The sequence below is a fragment of the Mobula birostris genome, chromosome 7, assembly GCF_030028105.1.
Source record: "Mobula birostris isolate sMobBir1 chromosome 7, sMobBir1.hap1, whole genome shotgun sequence".
In the NCBI taxonomy this organism is placed as follows: Eukaryota; Metazoa; Chordata; class Chondrichthyes; order Myliobatiformes; family Myliobatidae; genus Mobula; species Mobula birostris.
This window is the reverse complement of record NC_092376.1, coordinates 93,675,534-93,688,053: the sequence shown is the minus strand read 5'-3', so window position 1 is coordinate 93,688,053 and position 12,520 is coordinate 93,675,534. Positions and strand designations below refer to the sequence as shown.

At 41.9% G+C, this 12,520-nt stretch overlaps 1 protein-coding gene across 4 annotated transcripts in view; it reads right to left on the bottom strand.

The window, feature by feature from the left end:
• The window catches only part of nectin3b (nectin cell adhesion molecule 3b), a 184,237-nt gene that overhangs the window by 99,434 nt on the left and 72,283 nt on the right, over window positions 1-12,520 (bottom strand). For all 4 annotated transcript variants that reach the window (XR_011886601.1, XM_072263519.1, XM_072263517.1 and 1 more), the window contains exon 2: window positions 207-548. Coding sequence is in view for 3 of the 4 variants with exons in the window: in XM_072263519.1 (XP_072119620.1) it covers window positions 207-548 (342 nt within the window). In the remaining variant the exon portion in view is untranslated. The remainder of the gene's footprint in view (window positions 1-206; window positions 549-12,520) is intronic.

The window sequence follows — 12,520 nt, the reverse complement described above, 5'->3', positions numbered from 1 at the left end:
TTAAATATCATTGACTACTCTATTTGTACCACGAATTAGAAATGCAGGTTACCGCTTTCCCAACACCACACCCCAAATAACAGATCAGATGTCTGTTTCTTTGAATTCCTTTAGTGGCAAATTGATCTGCAGGAAATTTGCCCAATTTAACCAAATTAATCCTTAATTCTCCTTGCACAGTATAGCAAAATGTTAAATATACATACCAATCACAGTCACCGTGCTTGTTTCTTGATAATTTCCCAATGGAAAAGTAACCACTTTGCAGATGTAGTTTCCAGAGTCTGAAAATCTGACTTTGGTAATAACAATGGTTGCATCTTTTGAAGATGGATTTGTGAACTCAGCTCTTCCTGAATAATCTCCTTGGATTGAAATTCCATATTTAGGATGAAACACTGCAACAGTGTCTGTAGTTCCACGTTCTTGCTTCTCCCAGGAGATCTGAGTTACATTTTCCTTCACAGTTACAAAACACTTTAAGGTGACATTTTTCCCCAAGATTGCAGATATTTTCTGATCGACTGCAACAGGACTAGCCAAAGCCCCTGTTAAGATATAAAAATAATAATTCAATAGCAAAAGTTCACTTTTCCACACACTATAAAGAAAAATACTGTAAGCTCTCCTTTCAGCACATAGTAGAAGTGTATTGTGGTCCTGATGAAAAATCTCAGTCCGAAACGTCGACTGGTTACTTTTTTCCATAGATACTGCCTGGCCTGCAGAGTTCCTCCAGCATCTTGTGTGTGTTGCTCAGATTTCCAGCATCTGCAGATTTTCTCTTCGTTGTTTGTTATTATGCTTCAAAGTTGAAATTCAAGTTCTGATCTTTACTCAGGAATGTGATCTCCACCAGGACAGTGATGAGGATTGTATTACTAAAAGCTAAATGATGGTGTGAAAGAAAGAAAATCAAGCAGATCCTCCTTCCTGAGGCAAGAACTAAATACATTGAAAATGTACATATGCAAATTAACTCCAGCCATACATGATTTCAAATCACACAAAACATGGATTTGCTTTCAACTATCTCATACTGTGAAAGTAATAAGAGTAACAAAAGGAACATAGCCTGCAATACTTTTGCAATAAAGCATAAAACATAAGGTGGCGCACTAAGCTTTGGAAAAAAAAGTTTTGACAAAAGACAGTAAAATCTACAGGAAACATCATTCGAGTTTACCATTGTAAATATGTAATTCTGCAAAGTTAATATTTTGAATATAGACAGGCAAAGTTGATGATTATAACCACTGAAACAGTAATCATTTTGTCTTTGTGTTTAAAAAGTATAACACCCTGAGGAGAGAACTCAATTCTCTGCAAAAGATCTGCTGTTTTGAATAAAACTTCTACATCTTCCAGTTACATCTTATGTATGGCTCAGTCTATTCAATCACAACATTCAAAGTAGATAGCCACACATTTTCCCATATTATATTTCATCTGTTACGTACCCCGTAACTGGGTTGCCAAACCAGCAGAAATGGACCACTTAGTTGGAGTCTGAATTACTGGAACTAAGAAAGTTTTATTAAAGAAATAAGTAACACAGTACTCTAATCATAAGGATATGAATGCAACAGATTGGCAATGATAAAACACACACGTACACAGAACTAGGGTAATAGGATCAACCAAGCTCTATCGCAGTCTAGGGGTAAAATGATCAGTCTCAAGTGACGCAGAGTTCAGTTCAGCTTAGTACAGTTCGCAGTAATCGCTGTTGTGCCGTTGGAGAGAGAGAGAGAGAGATAATATGCAAATCTGATTCAGACAGACCTTTGTTCTTCGCAGTTAGCTTTCGGGCGAACCCTTTTATGTCTTCTGTGGTCACCGACTGTGACCCCTCCGTTCCGGATATGACCGTTCTTCCGCGGTGAACCCGGCACCCAGGCAAGGGCGAACACACACACCAGGTTCCCGCCGATCGTACCTCTTCACTCTGTGCGTCTATGGTCGGTTCCCACGACCAGACCTCCAAACTCCTACCAACTTGTGGGGGCACACCGCTCTTCCAGGGTCTCGTTATCTCGTGATCACGTGGTGTGTCGTGCCTTAGCAAACCTGTTCTTTTTATCCCCCTGCTGGGGTATCGCCTGTCCATCAAACTTCAAACAGTTCAGGTTCAAAGCAACCGGTCTGTCAATACTCGGAACTGTGTCTCTTTTCGTTATCTCTCTCCTCTCTCATTAACATTTTGAACATTTCTCCATTTGTCTCTCTTACCTCTCTCATCAGCATCAATCTTCTGATAACCTGGTTTTTCGTCACCGTGTTCCCACTCACTCACCCAACTTTGTCCAGAACCCAGAAGCAAGTTGCCGTTCTCCTCTGTATTCACAATCCCACCAGGTTTAGCATCATGAAATTTGGTAAATGATATTTGGTCCCATACACAGATTGCAATGAACAAGGACCCAAGCATAGATCCCTTTTGCACTCCACTAATCATAGGTGAACAATCTGAAAAAGTGTTTCTTTCCAGTCTTTCCTTTTTTACCATTATCTAATTCCCAATCCCTATCAAAATATTCTTGAATTCATTTTTTCCAACCTAACTAAATTTATCAAAATCCTTATTAAAACCCATATAGACCAGCTTTGCTGGATCACCTTTATATAGTCTATTAATTAAATTCTTAAAGAACTCCAAGAGTTCGAAAGTTATTTACTTTCCATAAATCTACATTGACAGTCCTCAATGCTATATCCCCCAAAAGATGATCCATTATTCCATATTTCTTTATGAATTTCACATTTTCACTTCCATACAACTTGGTAATTCTCTTCCTTCCTGCACCATCCCCTTCAGCTTTTCATAATGGATTAGGTCTGCTACCTTTCAACCGACATGAATAATTCCATAATCTGCAGAATTGTGGAAGATAACAAGATGGTGATACAGTATCTGTCATCTCCAAAAACAACGCTCTTTAAAGCAACACTCACAACATGCTGCAGGAACTCAGGTCCTCAGGAACTCAGGAACCGTGGAAACTATGAGTCGACATTTCGGGCCGGAACCCTTCATCAGGTCCTCCAGCGTGTTGTGATGTTGCTTTGACCCCAGCATCTGCAGATTATTTTGTGACAATGTTCTTTAAAATTCTGGAATGTAGAGCACTGAGTCAGAGTACTGCAGCAGAGAAACAAGCTCTTGGCCTACCTAGTCCATATTAACCTGATCACCCACCTTGATCCATCCACTTGCACTCAGACAATATCCCTGATCCATGCACCGATCCAAATTTCTCTTAAAATTTTGCAATTGAAAATTCATTACCACTTCTATTTGCATCACCCACTGAGTAAAACAGTTTTCCCTCAGGTTCCCCTTAAATATTTAATCATTTGCCTATAATCTATGACCTGTTGTCTCATACAGTCTACGGGGAAATAGCCTGCTTGTAGTTACCCTATCAATACCCTCAATTTTGTAAACCCCTAAGAACTCCCCTCAAGTTCTCCTACGCTCCAGGGAATAACGTCCCAACCTATTGCAATGGTTCTTTTAACTCAGATCCACAAGTCCCTGCGCCATCCTTGTAAATCTTCTCTACACTTCTTCAAGCTTTTGATATTGTTCCTATAGGTAGCTGATCAAAATTGCATATAATGCTCCAAATTTGGCCTCACCAACATTTACAACACAAATCCTAACTCCTATACAGGTGTCCCCCGCTTTTCGAACATTCGCTTTACGAAACCTCACTGTTACGAAAGACCTACATTAGTTACCTGTTTTCGCTAACAGAAGGTGTTTTCACTGTTACAAAAAAAGACGGCGCGCGTGGAAAATAAATCAGCGCGTGCCCTGAGCAGCCGCTTTCCCCGGATTCGAAACGGCATTCTCGCTGGCATTGCTTAAACACGTGCCTGTGAGCAGCCATTAGCAAGATGAGTTCTAAGGTATTGGAAAAGCCTAAAAGAGCTCGTAAAGGTGTTACACTTAGCATAAAACTAGACATAATTAAGCGTTTCGATCGTGGTGAATGAAGTAAGGACCACACATAAAAGTTGCTGGTGAACGCAGCAGGCCAGGCAGCATCTCTAGGAAGAGGTGCAGTCGACGTTTCAGGCCGAGACCCTTTGTCAGGACTAACTGAAGGAAGAGTGAGTAAGAGATTTGAAAGTGGGAGGGGGAGGGGGAGATCCAAAATGATAGGAGAAGACAGGAGGGGGAGGGATGGAGCCAAGAGCTGGACAGGTGATAGGCAAAAGGGATACGAGAGGATCATGGGACAGGAGGTGCGGGAAGAAAGACGGGGGAGGGGGGGCCGGATCCCAGAGGATGGGCAAGGGGTATATTCAGAGGGTCAGAGGGAGAAAAAGGAGAGTGAGAGAAAGAATGTGTGCATAAAAATAAGTAACAGATGGGGTACGAGGGGGAGGTGGGCAATTAGCGGAAGTTAACCTCATCTATTACTTATTTTTGTGTGTGTGTGTATATATATATATATAGAAAATAAACCTTGGCATTTGATCTCTTTTTATAGAGGCAAAGCTGGAATTCACTGAAACATGATTGTGAATGAATCTGTTGCTTGCTGATAATGATACTATTACATGCTGCCTGCATGGTTGCTGAAAATGATGGCGAGTTCCTGTCTAATTCCAGGCCCTAGAAATTCAATTGCTTAACACAAGCATTTTAAGCACTGTAGAACTTAAATAATGAGTGTACTTATTACAGAAACACAAATGACAGCTTAATTTTGCAAACACAAGGAATTCTGCAGATGCTGGAAATTCAAGCAACACAGATAAAAGTTGCTGGTGAACGCAGCAGGCCAGGCAGCATCTCTAGGAAGAGGTACAGTCGACGTTTCAGGCCGAGACCCTTCGTCAGGACTAACTGAAGAAAGAGCTAGTAAGAGATTTAAAAGTGGGAGGGGGAGGGGGAGATCCAAAATGACAGGGGAAGACAGGAGGGGGAGTGATGGAGCCAAGAGCTTGACAGGTGATTAGCAAAAGGGAGATAAGAGGATCATGGGACAGGAGGCCCAGGGAGAAGGAAAAGAGGGAGGGGGGGAAAAACCCAGAGGATGAGCAAGGGGTATAGTCAAGGGCCAGCAGGAGAAAAAGGAGAGTGAGAGAAAGAATGTGTGTATATAAATAACGGATGGGGTACGAGGGGGAGGTGGGGCATTAGCAGAAGTTAGAGAAGTCAATGTTCATGCCATCAGGTTGGAGGCTACCCAGACGGAATATAAGGTGTTGTTCCTCCAACCTGAGTGTGGCTTCATCTTTACAGTAGAGGAGGCTGTGGATAGACATGTCAGAATGGAAATGGGGTGTGGAATTAAAATGTGTGGCCACTGAGAGATCCTGCTTTCTCTGGCGGACAGAGCGTAGGTGCTCAGCAAAACGATCTCCCAGTCTGCGTCGGGTCTCGCCAATATATAGAAGGCCACATCGGGAGCACTGGAGGAAGTGTAAGGGCATGTGTAGCACTTGTTCCACTTACAAGGATAAGTGCCAGGAGGGAGATCGGTGGGGAGGGCTGGGGGGGTACGAATGGACATGGGAGTCGCGTAGGGAGCAATCCCTGCGTAAGGCGGGGCAGGGGGGGAGGGAAAGATGTACTTAGTGGTGGGATCCCATTGGAGGTGGCAGAAGTTATGGAGAATAATATGTTGGATCTGGAGGCTGGTGGGGTGGTTGGTGAGGACCAGGGGAACTCTATTCCCAGTGGGGTGGCAGGAGGATGGAGTGAGAGCAGATGTGCATGAAATGGGGGAGATGCATTTGAGAGCAGAGTTGATGGTGGAGGAAGGGAAGCCCCTTTCTTTAAAAAAGGACATCTCCCTCGTCCTGGAACAAAAAGCCTCATCCTGAGAGCAGTTGCGGCGGAGATGGGGGAATTGCTAGGAGGAGATGGCATTTTTGCAAGAGACAGGGTGAGAAGAGGAATAGTCCAGATAGCTGTGAGAGTCAGTAGGCTTATAGTAGACATCAGTAGATAAGCTGTCTCCAGAGATAGAGACAGAAAGATCTAGAAAGGGGAGAGAGGTGTCGGAAATGGACCAGGTAAATTTGAGGGCAGGGTGAAAGTCGGAGGCAAAGTTAATAGAAACATAGAAAGCATAGAAAATAGGTGCAGGAGTAGGCCATTTGGCCCTTCCAGCCTGCACTGCCATTTATTATGATCATGGCTGATCATCCAACTCAGAACCCTGCACCAGCCTTCCCTCCATACTCCCTGATCCCTTTAGCCACAAGGGCCATATCTAACTCCCTCTTAAATATAGCCAATGAACTGGCCTCAACTGTTTCCTGTGGCAGAGAATTCCACAGATTCACCACTCTCTGTGTGAAGAAGTTTTTCCTAATCTCGATCGTAAAAGGCTTCCCCTTTATCCTCAAACTGTGACCCCTCGTTCTGGACTTCCCCAACATCGGGAACAATCTTCCTGCATCTAGCTTGTCCAATCCCTTTAGGATTTTATACGTTTCAATCAGATCCCCCCTCAATCTTCTAAATTTCAACGAGTATAAGCCTAGTTCATCCAGTCTTTCATCATATGAAAGTCCTGCCATCCCAGGAATCAATCTGGTGAACCTTCTTTGTACTCCCTCTATGGCAAGGATGTCTTTCCTCAGATTAGGGGACCAAAACTGCACACAATACTCCAGGTGTGGTCTCACCAAGGCCTTGTACAACTGCAGTAGTACCTCCCTGCTCTTGTACTCGAATCCTCTTGCTATAAATGCCAGCATACCATTCGCCTTTTTCACAGCCTGCTGTACCTGCATGCCCACTTTCATAGACTGGTGTATAATGACATCCAGGTCTCGTTGCACCTCCCCTTTTCCTAATCGGCCACCATTCAGATAATAATCTGTTTTCCTGTTTTTGCCACCAAAGTGGATAACTTCACATTTATCCACATTAAACTGCATCTGCCATGAATTTGCCCACTCACCTAACCTTGTTCCATTCATTGAACTGATTTTGGTCGGGTCTGAAAGAGATATAGTAGTCTGGGCAGTATATTCATTTTAATAGATTCAATCCTTGAACTGAGACCAAGAAAAGGAATTAGGTTCCATCTTGTTATATCTTCCTTAATTTTCTTATATGTAGGCATTCTGATAATTTTGCCAAATCTTTTGACATAGTGATGCCCAAATATTTGACAGACTCTGTTTGCCATGCCCAAGGATATCTACTTTCAATTTCTCTTGGTGGGCTATAGTTATATGAAAGTCGTTGAGTTTTATCTATGTTGATCTTGTATCCTGATAATTGGCCATATTGTTCAAAGGATTGCATCAATTTAGGTAAACGGTATGTTGGTTGCCCTAGATAGATCAAAATGTCAGCCACGTAACAGGCCAATTTATACTCTGTCCCTTTAATAGTAATTCTCCTGATATCTTCATTTTGCCTGATGTATTGAGCTAATGGTTCCAGATATAATGCGAAGAGTAGCGGTGACCATGCACAACCCTGTCTCGTGGCCCTTTCTAGTAAAACTATTAGATAAATATCCATTAATTTTAATCCTGGCAGCAGGATTGTCGTATAGTGCCTGTATAGTTTTAATAATTGTGTCACATAGACCAAATCTATGTAAAACTCTGTAAAGAAAATTCCAATTAACCGAATCAAATGCCTTTTCAGTGTCCACACTTATGACTATTGCTTCAATTTCATTTTTTTAAATATATGATTCATAATGCGAAGTGTCCTTTGTATATTGTCTTGTGTTTGTTGTATAAAACCTGTCTGATCATTATGTATCAGTGTGGGTAGAAAATCTTCTAATTGTTTGGCTATGATGGAGGTAAATATTCTATAATCCATATTATGAACAGATATTGGTCCAAATGACCCACATTCCATTTTATCCTTGCCTTCTTTCGGTACAGCTGAGATTATCGCCTCCTTCCAGCTGGGTGGCACTTGTGCCTTTCTAAGGGCCCAGTTCAGTGTCGGGAGTAAAACTCTTTATCCCACTCTGCCGTATATCCATCTGATCCTGGTGACTTGCTTAATTTAAGCCTACTAATTAGGAAGGTGTCAGTTTGAGTTATGCTTCCCCCTGGAACTTTGGAATACAGAGTTTTGTAAAACATTTCAAAAGCTTCTTGAATTTCATTTAGCTTATTTTTTCTAATCACTTTTGTTCTTGGATCCCTAATTCTATGAATTGCATTTTCTGGTATCTTTTTTCAGTTTCCATGCCAGTATTTTCATAGATATAGGTCCACTTTCATAGTGTCTCTGTTTCAGAAACAGTAAATTTTTTTTTAAATTTCTTGTGTAGCCAAACTATTAATTTCATTCCTAATTTTTTAAATTTCCTCTAGTGTATCCTGTGCAAAACTCAATGTGTTTTTTTCTAGTTCCTTCAGCTTATTTTGTAATGCCTCTAATGTTTTATTCCTTGTTTTTTTCTTATATGAAGATATTGCTATAATTTTCCCTCATAAGACAGCCTTCAGAGTATCCTATAGAATGGGAGGTGAAACCTCTCCTTTATCACTGAATTCTAAGTAAAGACCAATTTCTTTTTTTAATTTGTTCCTTAAAATAGGGCTTATTGAGTACATTTGAATTTAGTTTCCAAATAGTGTTCTTTGGTTGTAGGTCAAAATTCAACAGATAAATATATAGGTGCATGGTCACTTACATCTACTGTCCCAACTCCACAGGTGATTATTTTGTCTCTATCTTTTTCAAATGTTATGAAATAGTCTACTCTTGTACATACGGAATGGGGGACAGAATAATGAGTGTAATCCCTTCTGTCGGGGAAAAGATCCCTCCATATATCAATTGGACCAACATCCTCAAAAAAAGTGTTAACTTTCTTATGTAAGGACTTTGTTTCATAAGTTTTTCTATTGGAAGAGTCTAACTTAGGTTGTAATTGTAAATTTAAGTCCCCACCACATATCAAGAGACCTTCTGTTTCCATTACCATAACATTAGTAATTTTCTGGAAGAAATTAATATCACTTCCTGGGGGTGCGTATATATTCAATAAAGTAACTGGATTTCCATCTATATTCCCCCTACATCAGAATACATCTGCCCTCCTTATCTCCCATTTCGAATACATTTTCAAAATTTAGCTTGCTTGAGATGAGAATAGCAACCCCTCTTCTATGTCCTCATTTGTAGGAGGAGAAAAATAAACTAGTGAAGCCCATTCTCTTTAATTTTCCATGCTCATTATCACTTGTGAGTTTCCTGTAAATATACTACATGGGCTTGTTCTTTTCTCATTTTTGATAGAATTTTACTGTGCTTGACTGGATTCAACAGCCCATTAACATTAAAAGAAATGAATTTTACTTTGTCCTTAGCTATGCTGTGTATTTATCTGTTAGTGTATCACTCAAATTTGCAGAATATAACTTAATTGATCCACTCCCTGAACAAGTAAGAGCCAAGAAACGTGAATAATTTAAAAAAAGGTAACGAAGGTGTGATTCCAAGGCTGGGGTCTCTAGATGGTCCTGGGTTGAGCTGGAAGAAACGTCTAGCCGTGGGGGATAGCCCCTCCTACCTGTGAGATGAGGGCCCCCGCTGCAGTCCTATAAAAGCAAGTAAAAAAATCCATATCCATTACACAGAAATGATTTCCCTGTGTATTCCTCCCATGTATATATTCTCATTTAGATGGGGAAAAAGGAATGAATGAATGAATTTTTAAAAATTGAGTAATATAAAATCCACATTATAATACGTATTTATCGAGACAGACATATCACCATCTAATTTTGCTTCCGTTTAGTTTATCAGCACTTTTAAGGTTAGCCAAACCTCATGGCTCTTCTGGAGGAGGTGAGGGCTGTCCTCGGAGAACTGACAGCCTCTTCCTAATATCCTCTCTTGTCCTGCTCCCATCCCCTACTTTCTCGGTTCTCTTACTATTTCCCAAGCAGACCAGGATAACTGCTCAGCCAGACTTCCCCTTGGTTTGACCACACTAATGGGCAGTCCTCTGTTGTCATGTCTGTAGTTGCCTCTTCCACCGTCTGGTATAGCTGTATCCCCTCTTGGTAAAAATATAACATAGAAACATAGAATACTACAGTACATTACAGGCCCTTCGGCCCACAATGTTGTGCCGACCCTCAAACCCTGCCTCCCATATAACCCACCTTAAATTCCTCCATATACCTGTCTAGTAGTCTCTTAAACTTCACTAGTGTATCTGCCTCCTCCACTGACTCAGACAGTGCATTCCACGCACCAACCACTCTCTTGAGTAAAAACCTTTCCTCTAATATCCCCCTTGAACTTCCCACCCCTTACCTTAAAGCCATGTCCTCTTGTATTGAGCAGTGGTGCCCTGGGGAAGAGGTGCTGGCTATCCACTCTATCTATTCCTCTTATTATCTTGTACACCTCTATCATGTCTCCTCTCATCCTCCTTCTCTCCAAACAGTAAAGCCCTAGCTCCTTTAATCTCTGATCATAATGCATACTCTCTAAACCAGGCAGCATCCTGGTAAATCTCCTTTGTATCCTATCCAATGCTTCCACATCCTTCCTATAGTGAGGTGACCAGAAATGGACATAGTACTCCAAGTGTGGCATAACCAGAGTTTTATAGATCTGCATCGTTATATCGCGACTCTTAAACTCTATCCCTCGACTTATGAAAGCTAACACCCCATAAGCTTTCGTAACTACCCTATCTACCTGGTAGGCAACTTTCAGGGATCTTTAGTGATAATTTTTCAAAACTCTTTAGATTCTGGCCTAGTTCCTGAGGATTGGAGAGTGGTTAATGTAACCCCGCTTTTTAAAAAAGGAGGGAGGGAGAAACCAGGGAATCATAGACCGGTTAGCCTGACATCGGTGGTGGGAAAAACGCTAGAGTCAGTTATCAAAGATGTGATAACAGCACATTGGGAAAGCGGTGAAATCATCGGACAAAGTCAGCATGGATTTGTGAAAGGAAAATCATGTCTGATGAATCTCAGAATTTTTTTGAGGATGTAACCAGTAGAGTGGATAGGGGAGAACCAGTGGATGTGGTATATTTGGATTTTCAGAAGGCTTTTGACAAAGTCACACACAGGAGATTAGCATGCAAACTTAAAGCACACGGTATTGGGGGTATGGTATTGATGTGGATAGAGAATTGGTTGGCAGACAGGAAGCAAAGAGTGGGAATAAATGAGACCTTTTCAGAATGGTAGGTAGTGACTAGTGGGGTACCGCAAGGCTCAGTGCTGGGACCCCAGTTGTTTACAATATATATTAATGACTTAGATGAGGGAATTAAATGCAGCATCTCCAAGTTTGCGGATGACACAAAGCTGGGTGGCAGTGTTAGCTGTGAGGACGATGCTAAGAGGATGCAGGGTGACTTGGATAGGTTAGGTGAGAGGGCAAATTCATGGCAGATGCAATTTAATGTAGATAAATGTGAGGTTATCCAATTTGGTGGCAAAAACAGGAAAACAGATTATTATCTGAATGGTGGCCGATTAGGAAAAGGAGAGGTGCAACAAGACCTGGGTGTCATCATACGCCAGTCATTGAAAGTGGGCATGCAGGTACAGCAGGCGATGAAAAAGGCAAATAGTATGCTGGCATTCATAGCAAGAGGATTCAAGTACAGGAGCAGGGAGGTACCACTGCAGTTGTACAAGGCCTTGGTGAGACCACACCTGGAGAATTGTGTGCAGTTTTGGTCCCCTAATCTGAGGAAAGACATTCATGCCATAGAGGGAGTACAAAGAAGGTTCACCAGATTGGTTCCTGGGATGGCAGGACTTTCATATGATGAAAGACTGGATCGACTAGGCTTATACTCATTGGAATTTAGAAGATTGAGGGGGAATCTTATTGAAACGTATAAAATCCTAAAGGGATTGGACAGGCTAGATGCAGGAAGGTTGTTCCCAATGTTGGGGAAGTCCAGAACGAGGGGTCACAGTTTAAGGATAAGGGGGAAGCCTTTGAGGACCGAGATTAGGAAAAACTTCTTCACACAGAGAGTGGTGAATCTGTGGAATTCTCTGCCACAGGAAACAGTTGAGGCCAGTTCATTGGCTATATTTAAGAGGGAGTTAGATATGGCCCTTGTGGCTCAAGGGATCAGGGGGTATGGAGGGAAGGCAGGTACAGGGTTCTGAGTTGGATGATCATCCATGATCATACTGAATGGCGGTGCAGGCTCGAAGGGCCGAATGGCCTACTCCTGCACCTATTTTCTATGTTTCTATGATCCCTCTGCTCCTCCACACTACCAAGTATCTTGCCATTTACTTTGTACTCTGCCTTGGAGTTTGTCCTTCCAAACTGTACCATCTCACACTCTCCGGGTTGAACTCCATCTGCCACTTCTCAGCCCATTTCTGCATCCTATCAATGTCTCTCTGCAATCTTCGACAATCCTCTACACCATCTACAACACCACCAACCTTTGTGTCATCTGCAAACTTGTCAACCCACCCCTCTACCCCCACATCCAGGTTGTTAATAAAAATCATGAAAAGTAGAGGCCCCAGAACAGATCCTTGTGGGACACCACTAGTCACA